General features: G+C 39.0%; 1 protein-coding gene across 24 annotated transcripts in view; it reads left to right on the top strand.

Annotated features, from left to right (window-relative positions):
- Positions 1–25,843, top strand: part of DLGAP2 (DLG associated protein 2) — a 501,744-nt gene that overhangs the window by 216,419 nt on the left and 259,482 nt on the right. For all 24 annotated transcript variants that reach the window (XR_012763250.1, XM_075414729.1, XM_075414734.1 and 21 more), the window contains one exon: positions 17,871–17,903. Coding sequence is in view for 10 of the 24 variants with exons in the window: in XM_075414729.1 (XP_075270844.1) it covers positions 17,871–17,903 (33 nt within the window). In the remaining 14 variants the exon portion in view is untranslated. The remainder of the gene's footprint in view (positions 1–17,870; positions 17,904–25,843) is intronic.

Below are 25,843 nucleotides of genomic sequence, written 5' to 3'. Positions count from 1 at the left end.
TTTATAAATGTGTTCCATTCTTTGATCAAACTGTAATTAATACCTGGTATATATCAGCCATTATATTAAAATTCTTCTGCTGAATATATTGGCTCTGATGACTTCTAGTAATTTAGTAGTTCAAAATTAGGTTTATGCAGAACACTCCAGTGCCACATTGCATTTGGAAAGCAACCAAATTTTTTGATTAATGCTGAAACTAATGGAAGTATCTTATAGATTCATGACCTGTGTTCCTATGTTACAGTCGCCTGGTCCTTTCTCCTCCTGTTACTTATAAGTAACCTTCCTCCCACCCCAAGTAATATCTTCACTTCCTGTGTAACATCTGCTAACCCTCCCTATTCACAGTATGCTTGGCTCTCTCCCATGTCCCCTAAATCGCAGCTGCTGGGGAATGAGCAGCTTGTATAATAGCCGATTTCAACATAATACTTGTGCTGATTGGGAGACCGAACAAATCTGATAGTTGCTGAGCTTGTAAGGCTGCCTTTCCACTGGGGGCCTTGATTTGGGTTTCTGTTTCCTCTGCCCTGATGCCAATATTCTCAGATCTTTCAGCAACTTGTCTTCTAGGTGTCAAGCTCCCTGTTGAGATGCAGGACAGTGGGCAAAGGTGGTGGGAATGGTGCGTAGAGGAGTCAGAGAACTGCCAAATGGCCAGACGGTTTGGTCACATATATTTAATCTCCTTATCAAAGCAAATTTCAAAAGGAGAATGAAATGGGAGCAAGGGAGGAGCTTTTATGTGTGTGTCCTGGTCCACTAATGGACTCCAGATTAACGGCACTGACGTTGCTCTAGAGCCTCCCCAGTATTTCTGAATTTACTCTAAAGCAAGCCCATTCCCCCCAGCCTGTCTGGAGCTACCTATGATGCACCCCTCTCTGATCCCACAAAGGACTCCCCCAGATGCCCCACAGTCACATATCTCCTCTCTCACAGTGCCCCCGCTCCCTCCAAAGCCCTGCCCCCAGCCTTGGTCCTAGTTCCTACCCCAGACATCCAGTTCAACCCAGAGCCTCTCAGTCCTGTGTCCTAGCCCTTTCCACCTCCACTTCTCCCCTGGGACACTCCTGAGCTCAGTGCCCGACACCCATTTGCCTCTTTCCCCAGCCAGGTCCGGGCACTGCGATTTGCACCGATACGTCTGAGCTGATGCGTTGCCCTTACCTTCTGGATTTGTCCCCAGTAGTGACTTGGACCACGACAGCTAAGCACGTCCCTTTCCTTAGGCTCCTTGCTTGCTAACATAGATACCGAAGTCGTAAGTGGTTCTTGCAAACAGAGAGACCTGCTCCCAGAGCAGAAATCTGTGCTGGAATAGAAGTGAGCACTTCAGCTTAAAGGGCTACTGTGGTGATCAAGGAGTGCTTACTTTGCAGGAGAAAAGATAACGGGTTGACAAGTTTTACATAGTAAAGGGAAGGCCAAGAGGTTATGTGGTTGCTTTCTTTAAATACATCAAGGACTCAAAAAGCAGGAAGAAAGAAGAGTGATGTAGTCTAAATGTTATTACTGGCATAAGAACAAACTGGCCATGAATAAATGTGGGTTGCAATTTAGTAGGATAGTTTTAACCAGCCAAGACTGAGGCTCTGAAACAGCATTGTAAGAGCAGTGGAAAAAAAAATAACCTGCCTAGGTTTGGGTGGAATTTGTCATGTCACGAATGAGACTGGGAAAGGCTCAGTCTCACTAGTGCTGGAGGCCTGGTACGCAGGGAGGGCCACCAGCACACCAAATTTTCATCTGTAAAGCACTGCCGTGCCGCACACTCCCGTGCCCGCCAGAGCCAGGCGGAGTGTTCTGGATGGTTCTTAATAAATGCCTTGAACACTAATAATATCGCTTTACTTTGTGGTGTGTCTATCTATTAATGTAACCTGCTATCATCTTTGCCTTCTTTTTTCCAGCAGCTGTGAAATGATTTGATGGTTTTAATTATTTTTCATAATAACCCCCAAATTCCTCTCTTGATTAGCTTGCTAGATGAGATTTCCATTTAGTACATATTCTCTAACTTGGTGTTTGGTTTCCCTGCTAATTATCTCACATTTTTTCTGTGTTAAGCTGCATTTGCCATCTGCTCATCCAGTCACAAAAAAATAATGGAAAACCTTTTGAATCCGATTGCATTCTCTTAATTACTGGCTCTGTCTCCAGTTGTGTTATTACCCACAGATTGGAAGATCTTGGGCCAAATAATTGATAAAAAAACAGTGAGATTCCTTTGATTTTGGCTGAGCCGTGGCAACACATACCGAGATCCTGATCTTTCACTTCCTACTGTTGTATATTTTAAGTTCCCCGTCTTTCAAAAAAATAAATGTCTGAGTCATGCTTCTCTCAATTTTCATATACAGTATTGATGCTGTGTTTCCCACACTTAGACCAAGCTCCTACTGTGAATCAGTATTTCATTTAGCTATACTCTGAGTGTACTCTCTCCAGGGAATTCTTATGAAGTTAGTAGCACTTCCGAAGAGCTTCAGTGTTTCAGTAAACATGAACTGAGCATTCATTTGTGGCTATGCGCATGTGAGCTTCTGCAGATGTTTTCCAATGCTAATGCTTACAGCATTTAAAAAAACCCAAACCTTTAAATTCTCATAGGCACATTTTCTTCTTTCTCTGGATCTATTGCTAGTTTCTTTCAGCTTCTCAGTGCTTCTGTATACCATTTTGGTGTAATTATTTTAAGCCTCGCACTTTGATTCCGTGGTGCTTGTTACCTCCTGGTACTTGTAACCTTACTTGATGAAAAATACATTCTTTTTGTGTGTTGGTCTCCTCAGTCCTAGATTCTTTTTACCAAGATCTTTCTCACAAAGTGCATTCCTGTCTCTCGTTCCTGTCTGTATATTTGTGGATCTCTTGCTAGATTCTATGTAGGAAAATCTCCTTCTTTCATGAGAGATGTTCTTGTTTCCAAAGCAGCTGAACTGGATTTTGGAGTGGTTACAGCACAGAGACCTACCACGCAAATGATACAGAACCGTTTCTTTCCACTGTGCAAAAGCGTTTTGTATCAGCATAACCCTTGCAAGTTGTTAGTTTGAGCAGTATGACTAAAATGGCGTGGCAAGGACATGAAGTCATAGGGCACACAGGTTTATTGCAACGTTTGATCTTGTGTATCACCAATAATAATATTCTTTTCAAAGGCCTTTTTAAAAGCAGGGTTTGGGCTTCTGGTTAGCTGGACAAGCAAGCCAAAGAACTGCCTAAAAACCACTTGGATTTCCTCAGGGCTACCAGTTCTTTCTTATTCCAAATTATTGTTTCAGCAGCAAGATGCCATTGGTCTCGATTTTTCTGCTTCACAAAAAGAAATATCAGTGGAATGGTAACAGTAAGCATCACATTCAATGCCTGTGACATGAGGCAATACTAATTTGCGGATATACCTGAAGCTTTGTTTGAGAGATTATTTGTTCTCCCCTCTCAAATGCAATTTAACTTTTTCACATCAATATTTTTCTTTTCCAATTTTTAAAATTTATTTATGCTGCAACTTATTATTGCATTAGCATAATCAGGATATGTATATTGTGATCTCTCTTAAATGACAGAAAATAAGGTAAAGAGGAGGTAATAGATATTCTTAAAATTCCTTTATTTTTGCTTTAGGGGCATTTAAGGATCTCCTAATCTGGGCCGATTTCAAAGCAGAAACATTTCAGAAAATGTATACAAAAGTACTTTGTTCTGCTGAAATCAGTATTAATATTTAGCTGTTTGCTTTTGTAGGTTTTGCATCTCGTGTAATTATGTGAAAGCATGTAATTTCACATCCAGAGTTTTAGTTTATTGTTATGAAAAATAATTAATTATTTATTTAAATGCTATGGAACCAGATGGAAATAAAATTACAACCCTAGAGAAAATCTTCAGAACATGGAAAGGTAAAAAATATGTGTAGAAATGTTTTATGTATATTCTCAAAGTGTTCAGATACTTCCAGGTAGTTTGGATGTTAATTTTTTTCTGGATTGTTATTGACATCATAAAACTCGGCTGCACAACTTATACCATCAAGCTTCATGTAAGCCAAAACATTTCTAAGTCTAACAGATTTGTGTTTTTACTAGTACATTATACGGTTAGTTCATGAAGTCTGTTTGGTTATTAAAAAGGCCTGAAATATTAATGAAGAATTACATATATTGGGAAACTTTTTTATGTTTAGACTCTGTTTTAGCCAACACTATGCTTTACAGTTTTTCAACCACATTTGAGGTGCAATAGTTTCTGAAGTAAAATAGTACTTGTCTAATCACATCATCCAATAACTGAAGTATTTTAAATAAGAAAAATTGGATAAATAGTGCTGAAAAACAGCTATAGGAAATCATGTTGTTCTTTTGGTTTTTTTAAGGATGACATTAAATCTGATGTCTGTCTGCTAATTTCACACCTGTGTATGTCTGTTTTCTGTTGATTAGTAGTTCAGTGGTAGTTCTGTGATAAAGAGAATTTAGCATTATAAACTAGTGATTTATGACATTTATTTATAATTAACTTGTGTATAATTATTTATCATTTTACTGTTGAAAGCTGGATCATAACTTTTTCATTACTTGTCTCTTGCAAGTAATTCCGTGTTATCTCCTTGTTAATAATAATCTCCTTAGTTTCAAATTTTCAGGAATTTACCCCTTAGTTATATTTTGCAAATAATTTCATGGAGACCAGTAGAATCATGGAAATCACATAATGTGCAAAACAAACTAAGGGTGGCAGTTTCTTGGCATAGACTTTGAACACTGGATCATAAAGAGAAACTGCTCAATTAATCTGTGATTTTTCTTTTTTTTATGTAATCTTGCTTCCAGTATCTTGTTAGGAAGCAGAGAAAAGTTCTTATTATTCTAGGACTGAAAGAGACAGATACAGCAGAAATTTTAATTTAATGGATTTGGAAGAAAAAAAGGTAGTTCTGAAGAGTGGAGAGAAACTGATTTTGCTTTAAACTCAGTTGATTAATCTTAGAAATTACAGGCACTTAATATGGACTACTGACTTTTCTGGCCTCCTGCTTTTTTACCGCCTTGAAAGTGATGTGTAATTATACAACTTCATCTTATGTTTGACACAACAAAACGTTTAATTTCCAAAAGGCAATAACATTCAGATGGGGCTATTAACAGTATCCTGCCCTTAGGCTAGACTGGTCAATGAAAGTTTGCTCCAATGATGATGATGCCAATGATTTGTACTTAATTAGCTGAGTATATTATATTATTAATTTAATCTTGAGAGTTTTATGAGGGTTTTAATATATTAATAACAGTGTCTGAAATACTTTCAAGGCTTGTGCTGAGATTCTGATTTCTATAATGTTTAAGAGTCAGACAAAAGCATCCCATAGGAGTTCCGGGTGTTTGCACTTCAGGTTCCCTGAAGTTTCTAAGCAGCTCATGGAGATCCGTGGTGGTTAGGAGTTACAACTATGGCATAGTGCATGTTAACAATCTTATTTTGACCGTAGGGCTCGTTTTGATGACTGTGCTCTGTACATAGACTCCTAATGCTGCAGCTCTGGGCTTCTTTGTAGCTAACTATTAAAGAAATCACCAGACCATTACAGAAGTGTGAAGGGAGTGAAGGTCACACCAGTAACAGAGAATGCTAGCTTGCTGCAGTAATCTAAAAAGTGAGGCTGGCTGAGAGAGGTGCGCGTTGCTGTGTACATGATGTACTGAAGAAAGACAGGGGACTCGCACAGTTGAAAAGAAACAGTAAATTTAAATCTGCCGTTTCAACATTGCTTTTGGCTATTTAAGGTTGAATTTATGAGTGTTTCTGCACAAAGATCACACTGTTTCTTAGGCATTGAACTGCATATTTCAATGTTAGTTTCATGAAATATTTCCGAACTCTTGACTCCCGATTTCTTTATTGCAATTTTACATATTTTTGTCAAAGGATGCATCTACAGTTCTGAGTAATGCTTGTTTAGTTGCAGCTGGAATTTTGGATTGTTTTTGTTTATGAATGTTGATAAGGAATGTTCACTATGGAAAACTTCAGGCATGATAAATTTCTAGATGTGCCCAGTTTTGCACCTTGTTCCAGCACAGGGGCTCTGTACAGGTGTGGACGCTCACTTCACCAGAACAAGTTAGGAGCCTGGAGTTGAAGTTAGGACTTGTTTGGCAAACTTTTTTTTCTTCTGTTTAACTCACTGGAAAGTTTCTAGTACCCCTAATAAATCTTTCTTTTCTATTGTAAAAGCTGAAATCAAGCACTCCAGTTATTTTGAGCTTAGGTCTGAGTCTTGCAATGAGCTCTTTGTGCCTTTGTAATGGTTATGACAGAGGTCACGTTTATATATCCAGTGAGATGGAAGGGACTGAAATCATCAACAGAGCAGACTTTCTTTTTTCTGAGAACGTTCAAGATGGAAAGCAAAGCATATTTTTTGTCAGTTCACTCTTACATTTTTCCAGACTAGGTTTACTAACCCTTATATGTCTAGCAGCAAAAGCTCTGTAGGATAAACAGATTTTTGTTTCATTTTCTAAAATCAAGTTTAATGTTTCACACCAAATTTGTGTTTCTTGTGTAATTGCTCGCTCCCACCTGAAGACAGCATTTCTGATGGAAGCTCTTCTCCTGAGATACCCTGATACATTTAGAAAAGTCATTAGATCTCGAAAGTTGTTATAGACTAGTCAAGGCAGAAATCCTTACAGAGGGTAGCTCAGTGCTCTTGTAAACAAGCCTTGTGCCCCCCAACCTGTATATCCGAAGGAATACGTAGTGGATTCTTTCTGAGGACAGTAGAAAAGGTTTACACAACAGAGCAGTCCTTGAGCTGTGGACTCTAGCTGTTGCGAGACATTGCCTGCCACGTCACTTTGCTGCTGTAACTTCCTCAAGTCGCCACTCAGCAAGTGAAATCAGTTCATAGTTGGGACTGAAGCAGCTCAAAGCGTCAGTTGTATGTCAGAGTCCTGCTGTGTCTGAGTGCCCTTTTATTAAGATCTCAGAAGCATATCTGCAGCAACGAAGGCCAACTGCATGCAGGGCTGCATCAGTACAGCTGGTAGGTTAAATGGAGTGATTACTCCCCCCTTGTTGGCACTTCAGATACTGCAGTTGGAGTAGGGCCCAGTTCTAGCCCTTTCCCCTCCCCCACCCCTCTATAAGAAAGACATAGACAAATTGGATAGTGTCCAGGGGCTGGCCACCAAGATGAGCAGGGTACTGGAGCGTATGATGCACAAGGAGACACTGAAGAGACCTGGATTTGTTCAGCCTGAAGAAGAGGAAGCCGAGGGGAATAGAGCTAATTGCTGTCCTCGGCTGCTTAATGGGTCATTACAGCCAGGCAGAGCCAGACTCTTAACGGATGTGCACAGCGAAAGGATGAGAGAGGATAGATAGATGTTGCAGCAAGGGAAATTTCAATTAGACACGAGGCAAAAGCTCTTCATGACGAGGGTGGTCAAACACTGGAACAGTTGCCCAGAGCGACTGTTGATTTTCCTTCCTGCTGGATTTTCAAAACTGGAGTGGGCAAGGCCCTGAGAAACCTGATGTTGCTTTGATGTTGACAGTGCTCTGAGTTGAGGGATAAACTCTAACGACCTCAGGAGGTCTCTTCCTACCTGCACTGTTCTAAATTGATATAAATTACTGACTTCATGTGAAGGACATCATTCAACAGTCTTGCCCAGATGTGGATACATCCTGGACTTGATCTCTTCCCCCTTCCAATGGTTACATTATTTTTTTGTACACCCTTTGTATTTCAAATTACAGCCTTAAATCTGTTTGTTAAGTCAACTCCCCACTCCATTTAAATGCTTTTGAAATCTGATTCCTATATGAGAGAAAAGAAGGAGAAAGGAATGAAAAACTCAGTTTAACCTTCAGAATACCAGAGCATCAGAGTGCGTGATCTACTCTGTGACGGTGCTGTCCCATTCTATGTTTTTTGCCATTTATCTGTTTGGTTCTTTGTTATATCATGCTCAACTTGGATTTGTACCATTTGTACCATTTTTACATGGTCTTCTGAGGGTCTGAAGTTATTGGTGAAATCACTTAAAATGAGCAAAATGAAAGAAGAGAGGGAAAAAAAGACAGAAAGTAGAGAAATGGTGATATATAGCCTGGCTAGTTTTGCATTAGTATGCTGTTGAGATTTGATCACGAGTCTGCTGAACTCCAGTGACACTTGCACTGGCTCCAGAGGGTTTTTGGAGCAGGCCTCTGGTGCAGGCTGTCTTCGGGTTTGTATTTTACAGCACTTTCACGGGTGCCCGCTCTCAACATGTTTTATCACCAGCCTTACTCTCCATGGAGTTTTTCATAAAGATGCAACAATGTGATTAGGGGCTGGCAAGTGTCCTTCACTCATCTGGGAGGAATATGACTCACTTTAACCTTTGAACATCAAATACTAGAAAACAAGCGTAAAAATGAGGAAAAAAATATGTAGATTTGCTCTTTATAAACATATCTTCTGGTATTTTTTGGACTCAGTCATGATACTTAGACTCTCCACTTTGATACCGTGCATTTCAAATATGTATCAGAAGTGTGCTAAAGTACATCCATTTTATTACTGTGTTTATGACTGCTCCTTTGAAAAGAAACTATTTGTGTTCAGATCACCAAGAGAAACATTAGCTTTTTTTTCTTTCTTTCTTGAGTGGTTTATATTTTGCTTTTTATTGCTTCAGTTCTCTTTGTTTTCCTATGAAAATATTTGATTGTCTGGTCTCATAATTCTTTTATGAAATCTCTTTTGGCTTGGTTAATGCACGTGTAATGTGTAAACTCCATATGGAGAAGGAACTGATATGCAAGTACTGTGAATAGGTTCTGGCATTGCTTTGAGCATGAACCTTATATTTTTATGAGGGGAAAATAATGGGCTCTTAGTGGTTGCTTTATGCATTTGGTTGGATGTCAGTTCATTTATTCAAAAGGATACAAAGTTTGCTGCCAGGCTGGTTGCTTTTCTTCTGCTTTAGGCTCATTCTATTTTAATAATGGCTATTCTGTATTCTATTTTTATTTAAAGTTCTTTCAGTGTCTGCCCTTCTCAGGGCTACTCATTTCCCTTGCTCTGTCTTTCCCAATATAGCCCAGCTGCTAGTCTCTCACAGACAGCTATTTTTCTATTGTACTTTTCCTATTATCCAAAATTCTAGTAGATATTTGTTTTTCCTAACCCCAAGGCCTGACCCTGGCCAGTGAAAGGCCCTTTGTTAAGAATACACCAGTTAAAAGGAAAGATTCAAGAAAGCTGAAATTGCAAACGCAAGGGATTCTCATCTGGAGAGTGGTCACCCCGTAAGTGATCAGCAGTGAGAGGCAGGCAGACTCTTCTGATCAGCGAGCTGTGCCTGTAGCAATAGTTTTGGAGGGATGAAATGTATTTATTGGCTATAGCCGTAATAGTTCTAAACAATTGTTGTTACTACATTTTTCAGTACATTCTGTGTGATGAACTGACTGCTGGTAGCTTTTTTTATATGTAAATACTATTGTTTGGAACAAGAAAAATGTTTCAAGATAGATGGATATTTATATATATATACACACACAGGTAAATACGTGTGTACGTATGTACATAGAATTGCATGTTTTTTCTTTGATTGTATAACCTGAAATTTTTTTTGTTTATTTCTTTCATGACTGTTCATGGAAATGAGCCCAAACAATACCTGAGTCCACGTATAGTTGCTTTCTTTTCCTGTTGTACTATTTGTCAGCACTCAAAGTACTGTAAGAAACACAGTTTTGGTGTAGTGTCATTCTGATTATTTTTGCCACCTCATAGTTTCAGACAAAAAGTTGTAAGCAGCAACTGGAATGCTTTGTGGATTTCACTTACTTTACATGGATTACACGAATAGGGCTCTTCCCGCAAAGGCAAACCAACAAAATGTCCTTGACTTATCTCATTCTTATTCTGGTGACTGCTGGAGGTACCTCTAGTCAAATTCCTGTCTGTAAGGATGAGATGAGATCTCGTTTGAGTCAAGAAAATAGTTATGGAAAAGTTGGAAAGACTCCATGGGGGAACAGCAAAGTTGAAATGACAACTAGTGATCATGACTCCGAGGAAAAAATTAAAAGCTTAGAATAGAAAAAAGCAAGACCTGAAAGAAACAATGAGTATCTGAATTAGATGTTATTATTTTTTCCTAAAGTGCATTAAAAATTTTATTCTCCATCTGCATAGTCAAAAGCAATGTATGTTTAGGCTGTATAGGAAAAATCTCTCCAACTGCAAAGACAGCTTAGCACCAGAGATCATTTACCTGGAGAGGGTTGTATTCCCTATCATCAGAGGTTTTAGAGAATATTTTAGAAAAATTTCTGTAGGTGAAGCTCAGATGTGCTTTTCAGAAGAAAAGGCAAGTTGTTGTTTGTAGGTGTCTCTCAATACCTTACCTACATGGGTGTCTGAACACAGAGCAGGAGATCTCCACAGGATTTGCTCTCGCATCAGTGTGGACCAAAGAGGATGACTGTGAAGGCGAGAATCTTGGTGGACATAATAAAATCTTGCAATTTATCTTATAGGTCTGTCACGCTGTTGTTTCACCTGATGATATTGTGCAATAGTGAGATATCAACAGGAGGAGAAAGCTAGAGATGAAGACAAAAAGGTGTAGGAGAAAAAATAGACATGAAAAGAGAGAATGGAAAATGTAATTCATAATACAGTCAGCTATTATTTGCACTATTGTAGCCATTTTTAGATACAAATATTGGATTAAAATCCTGAAAATAACTAGAGGTCTCACAGTTTAGGCTTAAATTACACCTTGCTTTTCAGCTGCACTAAATCTCAATATAATGCGTGGCTATTCTGTCTCTTTACGTGTGGCAGAGTTTCATTTCATTGACATCAGTAAAATGATGAAAGAGACACTGATGAAATAGTGTCAGAAACAGTTGCGTTTCATGCCATTAGAACAAAAACCTAAAGCACTATCTGCCGAATTTCCTTGCTGGACTAGATCTGTTTTTTCATTGCTTTTTAAATTATTATTTTGCATAAATGTAAGGGAAAAAAAGCTAACCAAGAATTCTTGTCTGTGAGGCCACCCGTATTTCTCTGGGAAATAAGAACAATTTCCAGTTTTCCTCTGATGCACTGAATTCTGGATTCAAGTAGGCAGTGATATTCAGTAATTTTATATACCAAGGGTATCTTTTTTCAACCGCTCAGTGAATAAATTAAGACAGTAATTGGGGGGGGGGGAAGAGAAATTTAAGCAATAGAGAACATACACGTTTGTAATTAAAATTCAAAATAATATAGAGAAGGGTGGCAGCAGCTAGGAGCTGCAAAGGATCTCTGTTAGTATCATATGAAAAGAGAGTCAGAAAGGTCTGTTGCACAAATGAAGTGGGGAGTACAAAATTGGATGTGTGGTATTATTCAAGGGGTAGTCAGAAGGGATGACTGCATGCAGTGTTGAGGTGACAATTTATCCCAAGCACTGCTTCTCACCTTTGCGTATTATTAATTGTCATACTGTCACTTCCATATATCCCAGTCAACACTTATTCAGGTTGGACTCCATAATCTGGGTAAACCTCTGCCGAGAGCATAGTGTCCTTTAAAGTGTAGTTAACTATTCAATACCATACAGTATTTTCTTTAAACTGTTTTAAAATACTACTAATATTGTGTTGTCTTAGTCTTATTACATTATATAGCTTGCATGGGTATTTTGAATTGTAATTTATTCATAATGGCTATTTGTATCTTTCATCTGGCCCATATATTGTTTTCTTTATTGTAGCTCTTTATAGCAGATTTTATTGTACTTGCACCAGACGTACAACAAAAGTATATACAAAGCAAGGAAAGGTGAACAAGTTTAGCGGAATAATTTATCTTCACTCTGATTTAAATTTGAATGTTGAATTCAGCTTTTTGGAGAAAGAATGGTGGCATTTACATGTCTGGGGTTATTACTTTTAGTTTTGTTTCTCATTTAGTTTAGACAAGAAAAACTATCCAAATAAAATGAATTTCATATTATTTGGGGGTAAAAAAGAGCTTGTGTCTTCATGATAAATTTGTTTCTTCAAAAGATCGTTCTTATGACCTATTTTGTCAGCAAGTTCTTGTATCTGGGAAGATTATTTCTGTTGGCTAGACAATTTCAAAATGATAGAGTGAGATTAATAATATAAACAGAGGTTTTTCTTGTGCTATTGATTTATTAGGTCCCAAATCTCTGAAAACTGGCCCATCTTAGTCATTTTACTTTTGAGAGCAAAGACAAAGAAGTTGCTCACATGTATGAGTGCAAGAGTGAGCATGTTTGTTAAGTGCAGCTGACTAGCAACATATTAAAAAGAAAGAATATCTCTTGTGAAAGTATCACTGTAATATTTTAGATGAATCATAAATGTAGAGGCATTGTCCATTTCTAGGAACTGTGAGAAGGAGCGGCGTAAGAACTACCTTTGTCTGACATGGGGTAATGTCCCTGTTCCTATTCCATCACAACACGCAGTAGCTTAAGCACTTTCACCTTACACATCATTTCATCCAGCATAGGCATACAAAAGTTACCTGTCTGAGGCTGAGATGCAACAGTTCCCCTAAGACGATCAATGGGCTGGCCAGTCCTAAAAAGATCAGCCTTGGTCTACCAGCATTTGGCCACACATTTCATCTTGCCTTGTGCCAAACATTATCACTGTTCTAATTGCGGGAGACTTGGATCAGGGGACTGATCTTACTAAGACTTGATTTTATTAATGTATGTTTTTCTGAAGGAATGTGAATACCAAGTTGCCTACGGGTCAACAGACAGCGTTGTCATTGCAAATAGGCGGATGCATACTAGGCTGTGCTAGGATGAGTAGTCCTGGCTAACAGGGGAGGTTCCCAGATGACTAGAGACTTGCCAATGTGACGCTCATCTACAAGAAAGGCTGCAAGGAGGATCTGGGGAACTACAGGCCTGTCAGCCTGACTCAGTGCCGGGGAAGATTGTGGAGTCGTTCATCTTGAGTGCATTCACCAGGCATGTGCAGGACAACCACGGGGTCAGGCCCAGTCAGCATGGGTTCATGAAAGGCAGGTCCTGCTTGACCAACCTGATCTCCTTCTATGACCAGGGGACCCACCTAGTGGATGAGGGAAAGGCTGTGGATGTGGTCTACCTGGACTTTAGTAAGTCCTGTGACACTGCATCCTCCTGGAGAAACCAGCTGCCCAGGGTTTGGATGGATGTACTCTTCACTGGGTAAAAAACTGGCTGAATGGCTGAGCCCAGAGAGTGGTGGTGAATGGAGGTAAATCCAGTTGGCGGCCAGTCACAAGTGGTGTTCTCCAGGGCCAGTCTTGTTTAATGTCTTTATCAATGATCTGGATGAGGGGATTAAGTGCACTCTCTAGTAAGTTTGCAGATGACACCAAGCTGGGTGGGAGTGTCAATCTGCTCAAGGGTAGGAAGGCTCTGCAGAGGGATCTGGACAGGCTGGATTGATGGGCCAAGGTCAGTTGTATAAGTTTCAACAAGGCCAAGTGGCAGGTCCTGCATTCGGGTCACAACAACCCCATGCAACACTACAGGCCTGGGGAGGAGTGGCTGGAAAGCTGCCCAGCGGAAAAGGACCTTGGGGTGTTGGTCGACAGCCGGCTGAACATGAGCCAGCAGTGTGCCCAGGTGGCCAAGAAGACCAATGGCATCCTGGCTTGTATCAGGAATAGTGTGGCCAGCAGGAGTAGGGAGGTGATTGTGCCCCTGTACTTGGCACTGATGAGGCCGCACCTGGAGTACTGTGTTCAGTTTTGGGCCCCTCAGCACAAGAAGGAAATTGAGTTGCTGGAGTGTGTCCAAAGAAGGGCAATGAGGCTGGTGAGGAGTCTAGAGTCTAGAGAACAAGTCTTATGAAGAGTGGCTGAGGGAGCTGGGGCTGTTTAGTCTGGAGAAGAGGAGTCTGAGGGGGGACCTTATTGCTCTCACAACTACCTGAGGGGAGGTTGTAGTGAGGCAGGTGTTGGTCTCTTCTCCCAAGTAACTAGTGATAGAATGAGAGGAAATGGCCTCAGGTTTTGCCAGGGGAGGTTTAGACTGGATATTAAGAAAAATTTCTTTATTCTAAGAGTGGTCAGGCATTGGACCAAGCTGCCCAGGGAAGTGGTGGGATCCCCATCCCTGGAGGAGTTCAAAAAACGTGTAGATGTGGCACTTCGGGACACGGTTTAGTAGGCGTGGTGGTGTTGGGTTGACAGTTGGACTTGAACTTATAGGTCTTTTCCAACCTTAGTGATTCTATGATTTTATAATTCTATGAAGTTGGGGAAGTTATTATTTCCGTCTGGTGCTAATGAGGCTGCACCTGGAATACTATGTTCAGTTGTTGGGGCTCCCTGATTCCAGAAACACAGGGAGAAATCGGAGGGAGTCTATCAGGGGGCCCACTGGCCAGAGTAGTTGAAGGAGCTGGTCTTATTTAGTCTGTTGAGGTTAAGATCTGTAGCGGATCACAGCTGTTTGCAGGAGAGTTACAGACAGGATGAAGCCAAAGTCTTTTCAATGGTGTTGGGTGATAGAACAAGGAAGAATGGCCACAAGCTGCAAACTGAGAGATTCAAGTAGGACCCTACAAAGCTGATGCAGCACTGGAGCAGGCTGCCCACTAAGGCTGTGCAATCTCCATCCTTGATGGCTTTCAGGACTTAACTATCAAAGCCCCAGCTGAGCTGAGCTTCTGCTGGCAACAGCCCTGCTCTCAGTGGGAGGCTGAAGGAGACGACCTCCAGAGGCCACTTACAGTCAACATTTCTCTCTTGCTGTGAATGTTATTGTGTTAAGACCTCTTACAACACCAGAACAGGAGTGGGTACTTAAAAAAGCAGTTTATTGATATGTCTCAAGGCAGGCTATGGGGCTGTTTCTTTACACTAATTGGTAAATCTTTTAAGACTAGTTTAGATTTTGAATATTAATGCTGAGACACCCAACCTTAGGTGACGTGCATCTCAGCCTAAACAATGTCCTTTCACCTGGTGGAGTGGTAACTTTTTACACTGTTGTCATGTCCTTCATTGCTGTCATCTGACCCCAGAACTGAAATTTAGATCAGAAAATTTCCAAATTAGTACAGGTGTTTAGTATTGGGCTGTCTTCCAGACAGATCTTTTCTACCAAGGTACAGCAACTTCCTTACAGAGAAAACAAGTTAAAATAAGTTTCAAGACATAGCTTCTTTACAGGATTTCAAGATTTCTCTCTTTCTGTAAAATGTAAACCTACAAATATTTGAGGGTGATGTGTATATTTGATATGTTTTAGGCTTGTAAACTTGGGACATGCAGTGGTTCAAAAATTGTAGAATGTAGGGATCTAAATGGACTTGATGGTTTCTCTCTCTCTCTCTCACAGACACACAGATGCAGAGGCTCTGTGGAAAACAACCTCCCTGTCGTGTTGTTCACGTGTCTAGTAGAAGTGGCTGTGTTTTTATTTGTCACTCGACCTGTATGTGTCAAGCACAACAAAAAGGGTATCTAGTCCTCCCCCACAGCAGCAAACTACAGTGGGGAAATTCGTAAACAGAGGCTTACTGGTGAATCATCAGCATCCACACTCTGCTCCTTACCAGCATAGAGAGAGGCACTGTTGGCGGTTTGAAATGATTCCCAGCCCCTGGAAGGCATACACTGGTGAATTAAAACCAAATCCCCCCATGAGCTCACCCCGGAGATGCCTAGGCAGGGGAAGAAACACCTGGCTTGCACATAAACGCGGGTCCTTAGGCAAACACCTGAGAGAAGTCCAAAAAAGCGGTGGTCCGGCAGGGACAGTGCTCACAGCTAGCTTTTGGACAACTTTCTGGCACCGGTCGTAGCTGCAAGCCTTGTTTTGCGGTTGGACTATCTGCTGCAGATTTGCAATATTGGCACTAATTTATGATAGTGAGGACAAGAGGGAAGCTAATAATTTGTACTGTCGAGTGGGGACCTTTGGAAGATGGTTTTCAGAGCTGGAAAAAAAAGTCAGGCAGACTTTGGATTGTAACAAACTGGTGAAGCAATTGTTAGCAGGACGTAGAGTATCAGCAAAAAAGTCAGAAGTTCAGAAACCAAGTCTCAGCTTGCTCTTCCTTATCAATCAGGATAATAAACTGCACACAGACAGGCAACCCCTCTCAGTAAAACCTCAGAAAGTCTTTGAATTAAAAGTGGGGAAAAAAAAAAAAAAGTCTTCTGCGCTGCTTCCTCTGCATCACTTCAGGTTGTGGCAAGTGAGGTTTTCATCCAGCAGTAAAAGAAGCAGGCCTGTGTTACCAGAGGCCAGGCTTTGCACGCTTTGCACCAGGGGTTTTTCTCAGGCTTGCCGTTGGGGTGCTTCTTACGGTTTGTCAGGTCTGCTGGGGACGCCAGCGAGTCCATCACTCGACAGTTTAACTACAAGTTGCATGGTGATGAACTGCATCAAAATCGATTCCTCTCTTTCATGCAACTTTATGCTGCTTTAAAAATTGTGATCCACCTATCAGCAGCAGAGTTGCCTGGATAAACATAATTTTTCTCGTTCCTTTCCCTCATGCATGCTGCAACCTCTGGCTGTAGTAAAAAATACAACGATTAACGTTTTTAAAATACGTGAAAGATATAGGGTTAAGTACCATTACAACAGCGGGTTAGTGAGACAGCCTCTTCTCTGTATGAAGAAAGTACTTCTAAATAACTGGCAATGTCACAGTGGCACCGTAAAGGTCAATCTACTCAGTGTATATGTTTCATATTCTAGGTTTCTGGCTTTGTTTTGCCTTTGAGTCAAGATCACAGCTAAAATCCAATCTTCTATTTGTCATTCAAGGCTGGAGATAATTTCAGCAAGCTTTTGAATTGAATTTGTATATAACCTGGCACGTTAAACCGCTTTTTATACTGAATTAATATACAGATGTATACATGAGCATGTGTGTGTCTGTGTATGCGCACGCATATGTATTTATATTTGCTTCAGCATACTTGTTGCTGTTAGAGATGTATTTTTTAGCTGAGTGTTACAATGGAGATTTCAGACATTTATGGTTTAAAATATACCATGCTGTCTTGTTCTAGTAGGACTTTTTCCAGTATATCAGAATTATCTGCCAACTTGATTACATTCCCTGTGATTTCAATTGATTTTGGTATTTGGATTCTAAGCAACAGCTTTGGTCTACAGCTTGATACGAACACCTCAAGCAGCTCAATCTCAAGAGATACTTTAAAATATTTCCCCCACGTATATATATATTTGTACATTATGCAAAATAATTTTTAAGACCGCTAGCTTCCAAATATTGGTGTGTGAATAATATAGTAATTGTACATTTAGGGACTGTCTGTCTGTTATGTTCGAGTTTTTTTTCCTTCATTTCTATACTTGAATATTTTGCAGAGTATAACTGCACATTTACATTGACTGTTTGACTTACTCCTCTTGCCTGGGAGGACCTGGAAGTCTTTCATGAGAAAGGAATATAACTCTGTCACTATTACTGTTTGCTACCTCCAATAATAAAGTATTAGGAGGCTTAAACTGTTGTCACTGCAATATTGTACATCCACAAATACAAAAGAGTCACGTGGAAGCTAAAAGTCCTTCTACATGAATGCATTCGGCTGGATTTTATAAAGGTGATGATAGTTATATAAATGTAACTAGACTTTTATATATTTCTATTCTGAAATTCTTCCTGCAAAAATTCCTTTTTTGAAAGTTATTTTGCAGCTGTTAAAAAATGGGCACTGGAAATAGAATTGTATTTTTCATGCTAACTGAGTTCTGTAAGGCTTGTTATATTTGGATGTAATTATGACACATCTTAAAATCAAGAATTTATAATTTATCTCTTTTTCTTTCCAGAATCACAGTGTACACTCTGTGGGGAGCCTGAAGGTGAGCTGTTTTCCTATTAATAGTTTTAAAAGCAGCTAGAGGTGAACACTTGACTCAAATGATACACATGTACAATAGATTGGAAATGGTATCTGAATGATGCGAACCAATGAAAAACATTCTTCCCTATGTTAGATACCAAAACTGAATTGAATTAAGCTGAGTGAAGCACAGTACATGCTCCAGGCAGGAAATATCTTAAAGGAAAAATATTCCATCAGAGCAAAAATTGAAATATTTACTTCTTATTCTTTTGTGTGTTTGTCAAACTATTTTGGGGTAAGAGAGAGTGTGAAAAGACTTTTAAGGACATCACTTTGAGAATGGAAAACAAAGAGATTGGACATAAAAGGGAAATGAGAAAATGTTTTTATATTTGATATTACATTTACAGAGAACTGTGAAAGGCTAACAGTTTTTAGCTAGTGAAGTGAATAAATTTTGCTTCTAAAACAAAGATAATTGTGCAATAACTGTTATGCAGTGCAAATAGATGCCCATGTGAAGGTGTTTGGTGGCTTGTTTTGTTTGCTTTTTTTCCAAGCGACTAATTAAATGCCAAGGCAAGACCCACAATTTACCTAAATGAATGCTGAAGTAATGAGATTATGACTTTTAAAGCAGGCCATTACTGAGGAAAATCTCTCATATATTTGTTTATTAACACTGGTGCTCTTATAAAGAAAATGTCAAAAAGCTGACCTTAGTTTCAAATCAACCATCTGGAGTTGTTCTAAGAAACATAGTCCGAAATAGCACATGTAAATGCTGGAGCAAAGTATATTAATTAAAAAATAAATTTATAGATTCTAGGCTGGTCCCAAAGATGCTCAGCTTTATATCTTGAACAGTTCCTGAAAAACAATTTAATATTTTAATGTTTCATAAATTTAAGAGGGAGAAGTTATTACGATATGAAGCCTAGAAGTTAAAGGCTTTGAGACCTTGCAAACAATGAAAAAGGTCAGTAAATTAAATATTAATTATCTGATTCTCCTTTGTTATCCACTGACAAATAATTGTTTCAAAGATTTGTTTTGACTTTGCATTCATTTAATAAACAGCCAATCCCTGACTTGTTCTTTTTTTTGTCCTTTATTTGATACATTTATAATAGCACAGATACACATATGAAAAGGAAGAATAAGACAGATGTTTGTTTGCCTTTCATGAGATATTCCTTTCATGACAAGGTTGTCCAACTTTAAAGTAATGCATTAGGTTACTTCTCGTTTATTACATGCTATGCCTGCTTTATAACAATAATTCTCCTCTCTTTTCATTACTATGCTTTCATACCTATTCAGCTTTGCAAATTTCAATAAATGTACATGGACTTTGTAAAAAGGGAATTCCAAAAAAATTTGGTAATAAAAGTGTTTAACATTTGTATGACTAAAAACCCACAATCAAAAGATAATTATATGTATTGCTGTAGGAACAGTGCTCAAGAACATAATGTTCAGTTTTCAGCTGAGTAGAAATGAACTTTCCCAGGAGTGAATGTCTCCTGGATCACCATGCTCTCCCCTCAAATACGGTGTTACTGGAATGCTAATTATTAATTCTCAGACTCAGTTTTAAAAATATTGACATTAATGTCAGCTTAGATTAGTGACAAGACTTGGAATCTTAAGATTTTTCCTTGCCAGATTAGCACAATTTCTGATCTAATACTGAGCATTCACATAAAATTTATATGCGATTTTGTTATGAAGGAGTAGTTGCTCAATAGATATGACTTTAGTTTTTAGAAGGCCATTCTAAAAGAAACTTCCAATCTTTGTTGTGTAAATCGAAACCAAAAACGCAACAACTCAAACTTCAAAAAATATAATTTTCCTTTGGAACATTCTATAAATTTTGCTATGGTTTCATGGTTAACTAACTAATTTGCTGAGACAACTAGGGAAGAACTAAGAAAATCAAATTTTTGCAATCTTTCAATTGCAATTTCTGACTTTTCTCCATAGCCTTCTTCAGAAATTTGACATACTCCGTGGCTTGTCATTGGCATTTTTGGTATCTGAGGCAGATTCAAAGCATATCAGTTAATGGTAGATTCCATTTGCCTGCAGGTTCCTTTCTTCCTTCTCCTTTTCAGTAAACATCAAAGTTCACTAAGTACGTTAATTTACTTTAGTATATTAAGATGAATTGGAAAAATTGTGACAGAGATGCCATGGTGTAGGCCTCCTGTATTAATTTCTGAAACGGTAAGCAGAGACTTGTTCGTGGAATACTAGATGTGAAGAAGTCTCCCTGACTTGGGAGAGAGAAAGACAAGGCTTCAAGTCTCACCATTTCTGAGCTGCTCTGAAGCTCCTTATGCCATTTATTGAAAAACCTCCAGGCAGCTAGTGGTGAGTTTCTGAACAGCATCTACCTTCTCTAAGAAAGGCGGTAGAGTGGAAGTGTGTTGCAAGCCACAAATTCTGGTTGTCAAATTGGTCGACGGCAATGCTTGCTGTTCTTGTTCATCCTTTCTCTGACCATCACTCCCATTTCAAAACCAGCAGTCTGGTCCTGGATTACCAGTATGTCGAAGTGTAATAGGAAATGACTGTGTAAAACAGAGCTGTTCACTAGGGGCACTTTGCAAAGTTTTTAGCAGTTAGTGCTGCACTTCAGGAAGCAAGGGCATTTATGTGTGTACGTGTTGTTGCGCAGGTGTGGGGCAATGCAGAAGCATGTTTTATAGAGGGAAAAAATGCCAGATATGGGAGGGGGATATAAATTATCAGAATACAGATTTCATGTTTCAGTGTTTCATCTGTGGAATTTGTGGTTCCATAGATAAATGTGTGTCATGTGTCCTCCTTTGCAGCCCATCTAAAGAAAATGAGTTGGACAACACTGAGGTCTCTGTTTGAGAAAAAGCCTTTTGTATGAGCTGCAAAGGCTTATGTGTTCTGTTTAAAAAACCATGGGTTTGCTCTGTGTTATTGACAAGCATGTCAGCTACCACTCCTGTCAGAGTGAGATGTTTGAAGACTGGGAGGTCTATTTTACACTGGGAGGAAACTAAAGTTGTAGAAGGCAAATCTAGTGGTCTAATAAATCCCATTAGGGTAGCTACTTTTGAGCTGCTCCATCTTCTGGAAATGCAAAAGCAGCAATGCCGTGTTTTCAGGCAGATTACAACAGTCGCCTTTGCAGAGGTGATCTGCAGTTGACAGATTATCTTGTCATGGTAAACGCTGTTGGGTTGGGTTGTTTTTTTTTTTTCCCCGATCAGAGTTTAAGTGAGGATGGCATATTACAGACACGTGTCTAGCTCAGTCTTTGACAGCCAACATACTCTGTTAGAGAGACTGGTGTAGTCATGGATAGTTTCAGGAACAGTTATCCCCATTAATCCTCAAGCAGATGTTTCTGTTCTTTCTAACTCCCAGCAGTTATTCCCAGACATTTTTGAAAAGACTATATTAACAGATACTATTTTCTCTATTAACAAAGCAACAAACAAGTCCGGTGGCAGCTAAGATTTCAGCAGACCACTCTGTCTTCTCAAAGTCTATGCAAATGAAAGCTTTTCTTCCAGGCTTTTTTAATATCCTTCACAATTCCAGTAGTGACTTACTGTTTCTATTCATGGTTTGTGCCTCTGTATTTTACGATTATTCCATTTCTTTCCTTCTTAAAGATATATGGGCAGTGCTATACAATACCAATGCTTTTCAACCTTGGTAAAAATAAGACACCTCTATGCATTCTTTGACAGCACAAGCTTTGTCTGAACACACAGATCTGAAAAAGGTGGTGTTAAAAAGGAATACCACTGAATAGGGGTGTTTCTAGTGAAGTTTGAGAACAACTAATACAAAGTCTGGCTGTGTGCAGTATTTCAGTCTATCACCTGTTTCAACAGAAGAAAATACTTGTAAAGATACAACTTGTTTCGGGAAGTCCTTTAGCTGCTAGAAGCTATAGATTACTGGATCCAGGTAAAGCATCGCTGTATGCTCTGCTTCTCCTTAGACACTTCTCCTCAAACTTGGGAGAGCATGGAAAAATGCAGTTCTCCAAATATCTGCTGCTGGCAGTTATGGGGGGCAGAACACCGGGAACACTGGCCTTTGATCTGACCCTCTGTTGATGGTCTTATGGGCTAATGGGGTTCTTATAAGTTGGAAGTAAAAAACAGTGGCTGTGTGTAGAATTTTGTTTGGATATCCATGGGAGAGAAAACCCAGGTTAACTTTGCCGTAGGTGTTAAGCTTTCCCTCCTGTTACCATGTTGCTGATAGCAATTTCCAATTTATTTAGGGGTATTCAATGATGAAAATAGGCTTCTTTTTGTAGAAGTTCCTGATATGTTATTAGAGTGGTAGAATACTCTGAGCAATTATGCAAAGACTGTGGAGTAGGTAGTAGGCAGTTCTACCTATTGTTCATTCTATTATCTGTTACCTCTTCATCTTGCAGTCTACATACAGACTGTAGTATTCATATCTCATTCTACTAGAGGTATTACGTGGCAAATGTCCTTTCAATTCCTCAGCTTTTAGTAATCAAGTCTAGCTCACCATGCATTGTGAAAGATACCGATATACACAAAGGCTGTGAGTAACAACTCTTCTCTACTTTATTTAATATCGTAGAAAGAAGACTCACGTTTTGTTATGAACATTTCAGTGAAGACCTCTAGTTAGGAGGATAGTTAAAGAAAACAGGCAAAATATGGGTATTTGTAAGAATGAGATGGAGAGTACAATGCAGTGCATAAAAACACCACTTGTGCATACTACTCTAGCCTGAAATACTGAGTTGAATCTTTGCTTACGACCACCACCAGAAAAGAATATAGTGAAGAGTTTAGGAATCTGGACATATATGGTAAACTTGCCAAGATGTATAAGGAGCAATCCCACATGGCTGGAACTAGATGATCTTTGAGGACCCTTCCAATCCAAACCATTCTATGATTCTATGAATATTGAGATGGTTTGCTCCATGTAATTTAGAGAAGGTACCAATCAAAAAAAACCCAAACAATCAAACATCTACTGCACTTTCCTGATACTGTACTAAATGATGCTTCCCATTTTTCATGGGATCATGGAAACCGTGCATTAGGGTTTCATAATATATCCAGACCAAGTGAAAATTTAGAAGCAGAACAAGTATAACAGAAAAGCAAATACAGTTGTGGAACTTGCTGCCACAATGTGGCTTCTGAGATTGACCTCAAATTCAATTAGCACTGGATGTTTCAGTGAACAGTAAGAAAGTTGTGACAGATTTGGGATAGACAAAAAAAAAAATGTTTTTATACAAATAAAAAACCAGCCTGTCTTTTAGTAGATAAAGGAGATACGTCCCCCAGGGGCAGGTAATCATAAATAGTTTCTTCATCTTTATTTTTTATTAATTTTTTAGTTACTGTAATCACAAACTGAATACATTGCTGTGCAAACCTATGGCCTTGTCTACTGTGGAAATCCTCGTATTCCTTCTGTGAAGGCCTTGTGAGTTTCGAAGTGTCAGCCTGCAAAGAATGAACTGGAAATATTCCACCTTTCCTGCCTCACCTAGATGACTGTGTCTCTTTAGGTATATTCATGCAGTGGGACAGCTGTAGATGCAAAAAATACATATTGGGTTGCATTAAAACTTACCACATTTTTCTCAACTAGTGTGGAGGTTTCCACCCAAAGCATACAAGGGCACTCAGAAAGATGGCGTACAGAAATGTCATGAGAAAATCATAGAATCATTTCAGTTAGAAAAGACCCTTAAGATCTTCGAGTCCAACCGTTAACCTAACACTACCAAGTCCACCAGTAGTGAGACAGACTGCGCATACAACAGAATCAGACCAGTACTGTGCTGCATGTATTGCACACGGCGTATAATATGTATGAAAAGCCAGTGATACCAGTGCAGAGAGATTATTATATTCTTCGTATTTTTATCCCTTGTGACCAGTGGCAGCCAGAATCGGGGACTTACAGATTGTCCCAGTTTAGAGGAACTAGCGATGAAGTTAGGGATTCTTTAATGATCTTTGGTATGCTTGCAAAGAATGATGAAGTCCTGGGCGAAAGAACATTCAAAGAGCAGGAGAAATTTTCTTTGTCAGCGAGTAACAATCTTCTCACAGCTAGCACTGTAGACCAAAAAAATGTTTTTGCACACCTCTCCTAAGGTCACAGAATTTACATGTACCGTCAAAGTCTGCCATGCACTTTCTGGTGCCTTTGCTACTTGCTTTCTCCTGTATGCACTTTCCTTCGACAGTCTTTCCTAAGAATTCGTGCAGGTAGTTCAGGTTCTTCCTCAGCATCTCGGATCTGGTTTGGGCTGTGGTATACACCTGCAGTTTGAATTAAGTTCACCCATTATTTTTTTCAAGTAGCTGCCACAAGAAGTGGTTGGTGCTTGTTAGACTTAGCAACCTTAGAACAGTGACTTTTCGTTTACTAGTAAAATAAATGTTCCATGTAAAAGGAGAATTTAGAGGAGACGTATTTCTTAACGTATCTCAAAGTGAACAATTTTTGTTTTCCTACATTTATTCTTTTGTTAAGTTAAACAAGTTTTGTTAAGTTCAAACAACCAATGCGTAGATACTGCCTGACTGCAAGTGTCAGAAGATTGAGAATCTTGTGACAATTATATATTATCTGTGAATAAATCCAAATGTCAGAAGATTAAGATTTTGTTTTGCTGTTGATTTACATTTTCAAGCTAAGATGGCAACAGAATATTATCTTTGAGAAGAAATGCTACTACTCTCAAAATGAAGTGGTTTTATTTTCCGTCTTCACGGAAACTTTTTCCAGTTGCATAGAAATGTATTGCTATCATTCTCCATTGTGTAGTCTGTAAATATTTTCAAAAATCAAATAACCTGCAAAATTTGGACATTGTTTGAACCTAAATATTTTTAAATCTCTTTCTCACTGGGCTAATGTGTCTGATTTTACTCATTAATTTATTTCAGATAACAAGCTGTAGTATATTCACAGTGTGCATTATTCTTGAACTGTGATGGGTTTTATATAAAGTGAAGAGATGAGATGTGTATCATGATTTTTAGCGAAGAGTTACAGGATGTTTTTATTCAAACGGTATTGAACAACAAGTGCATTTGGGCAGGCAGCAAAAGTTGTCTACAGTGTGCCTGCTAAAGATTTAGTTTCAGAGAAAGCTCTCAGTGTCTAGTTATACTTGAAAAATTTGGAGATTTAATTTTGAACTCTTCTGAATTCTGTAGTTTATATCTGTATAGTTTGCAAGGTTATATATGGCATTAGTACAATGAATACTTTTGTCCATAACAAGGAATAACGTTGCCTGTTTTACTTAGTTGCACTGAAATCAGGAATGGGATATTTAAAGGACTAGGACCTATTTAATTGAAGTGTGAGATACGGTGATCTCAATTTTGGTATGTTTCTTTTACAGAGTATCTTGTGGCAATCAAAGGTGAAAGTCTTAAAAGAAAAAATTCTCAGGTGTGTTTTATGAAAATAAATTATTTTCTTTAAAAATTGATTTCCAGGCCTTCACCTGTCATTTATATTCAGATTAAATTAAATTAATTGTTCAGCTGTTTCTGTTTCTCATACGTACAGGAAACACCTATACTCAAAATTACATGGTTGTCCTTGTTTTTTTCGTCTACTGATTTACTCTCCTGGGTTGTACAAACCAAAAAAAAACCTGAAGCTGATTTAATTTGGACAAACAGGATGTAATCCCAAATGCAGAAGGTATTATTTGTACATTCATTTTACATTGTTGTGATTAAAAACCAAACAAAACCAAACATAAGGAGCATCTCATCTTTCCTGTTCCAATATGAATGAATAAATGAAAAGCTGATTTGATTTCTGCGGGGGAAGAGGTGGCCTCAAAGGTTATAGGCAGCACTCACTTAAGGACTGTCGTGGTTTAATCCGGCAGCTGACAACTAGGACCCCGCAGCTGCT

This window comes from Opisthocomus hoazin, chromosome 2 (genome assembly GCF_030867145.1).
Source record: "Opisthocomus hoazin isolate bOpiHoa1 chromosome 2, bOpiHoa1.hap1, whole genome shotgun sequence".
Taxonomy (NCBI): domain Eukaryota; kingdom Metazoa; phylum Chordata; class Aves; order Opisthocomiformes; family Opisthocomidae; genus Opisthocomus; species Opisthocomus hoazin.
This window is presented reverse-complemented; position numbering and strand designations above follow the sequence as displayed.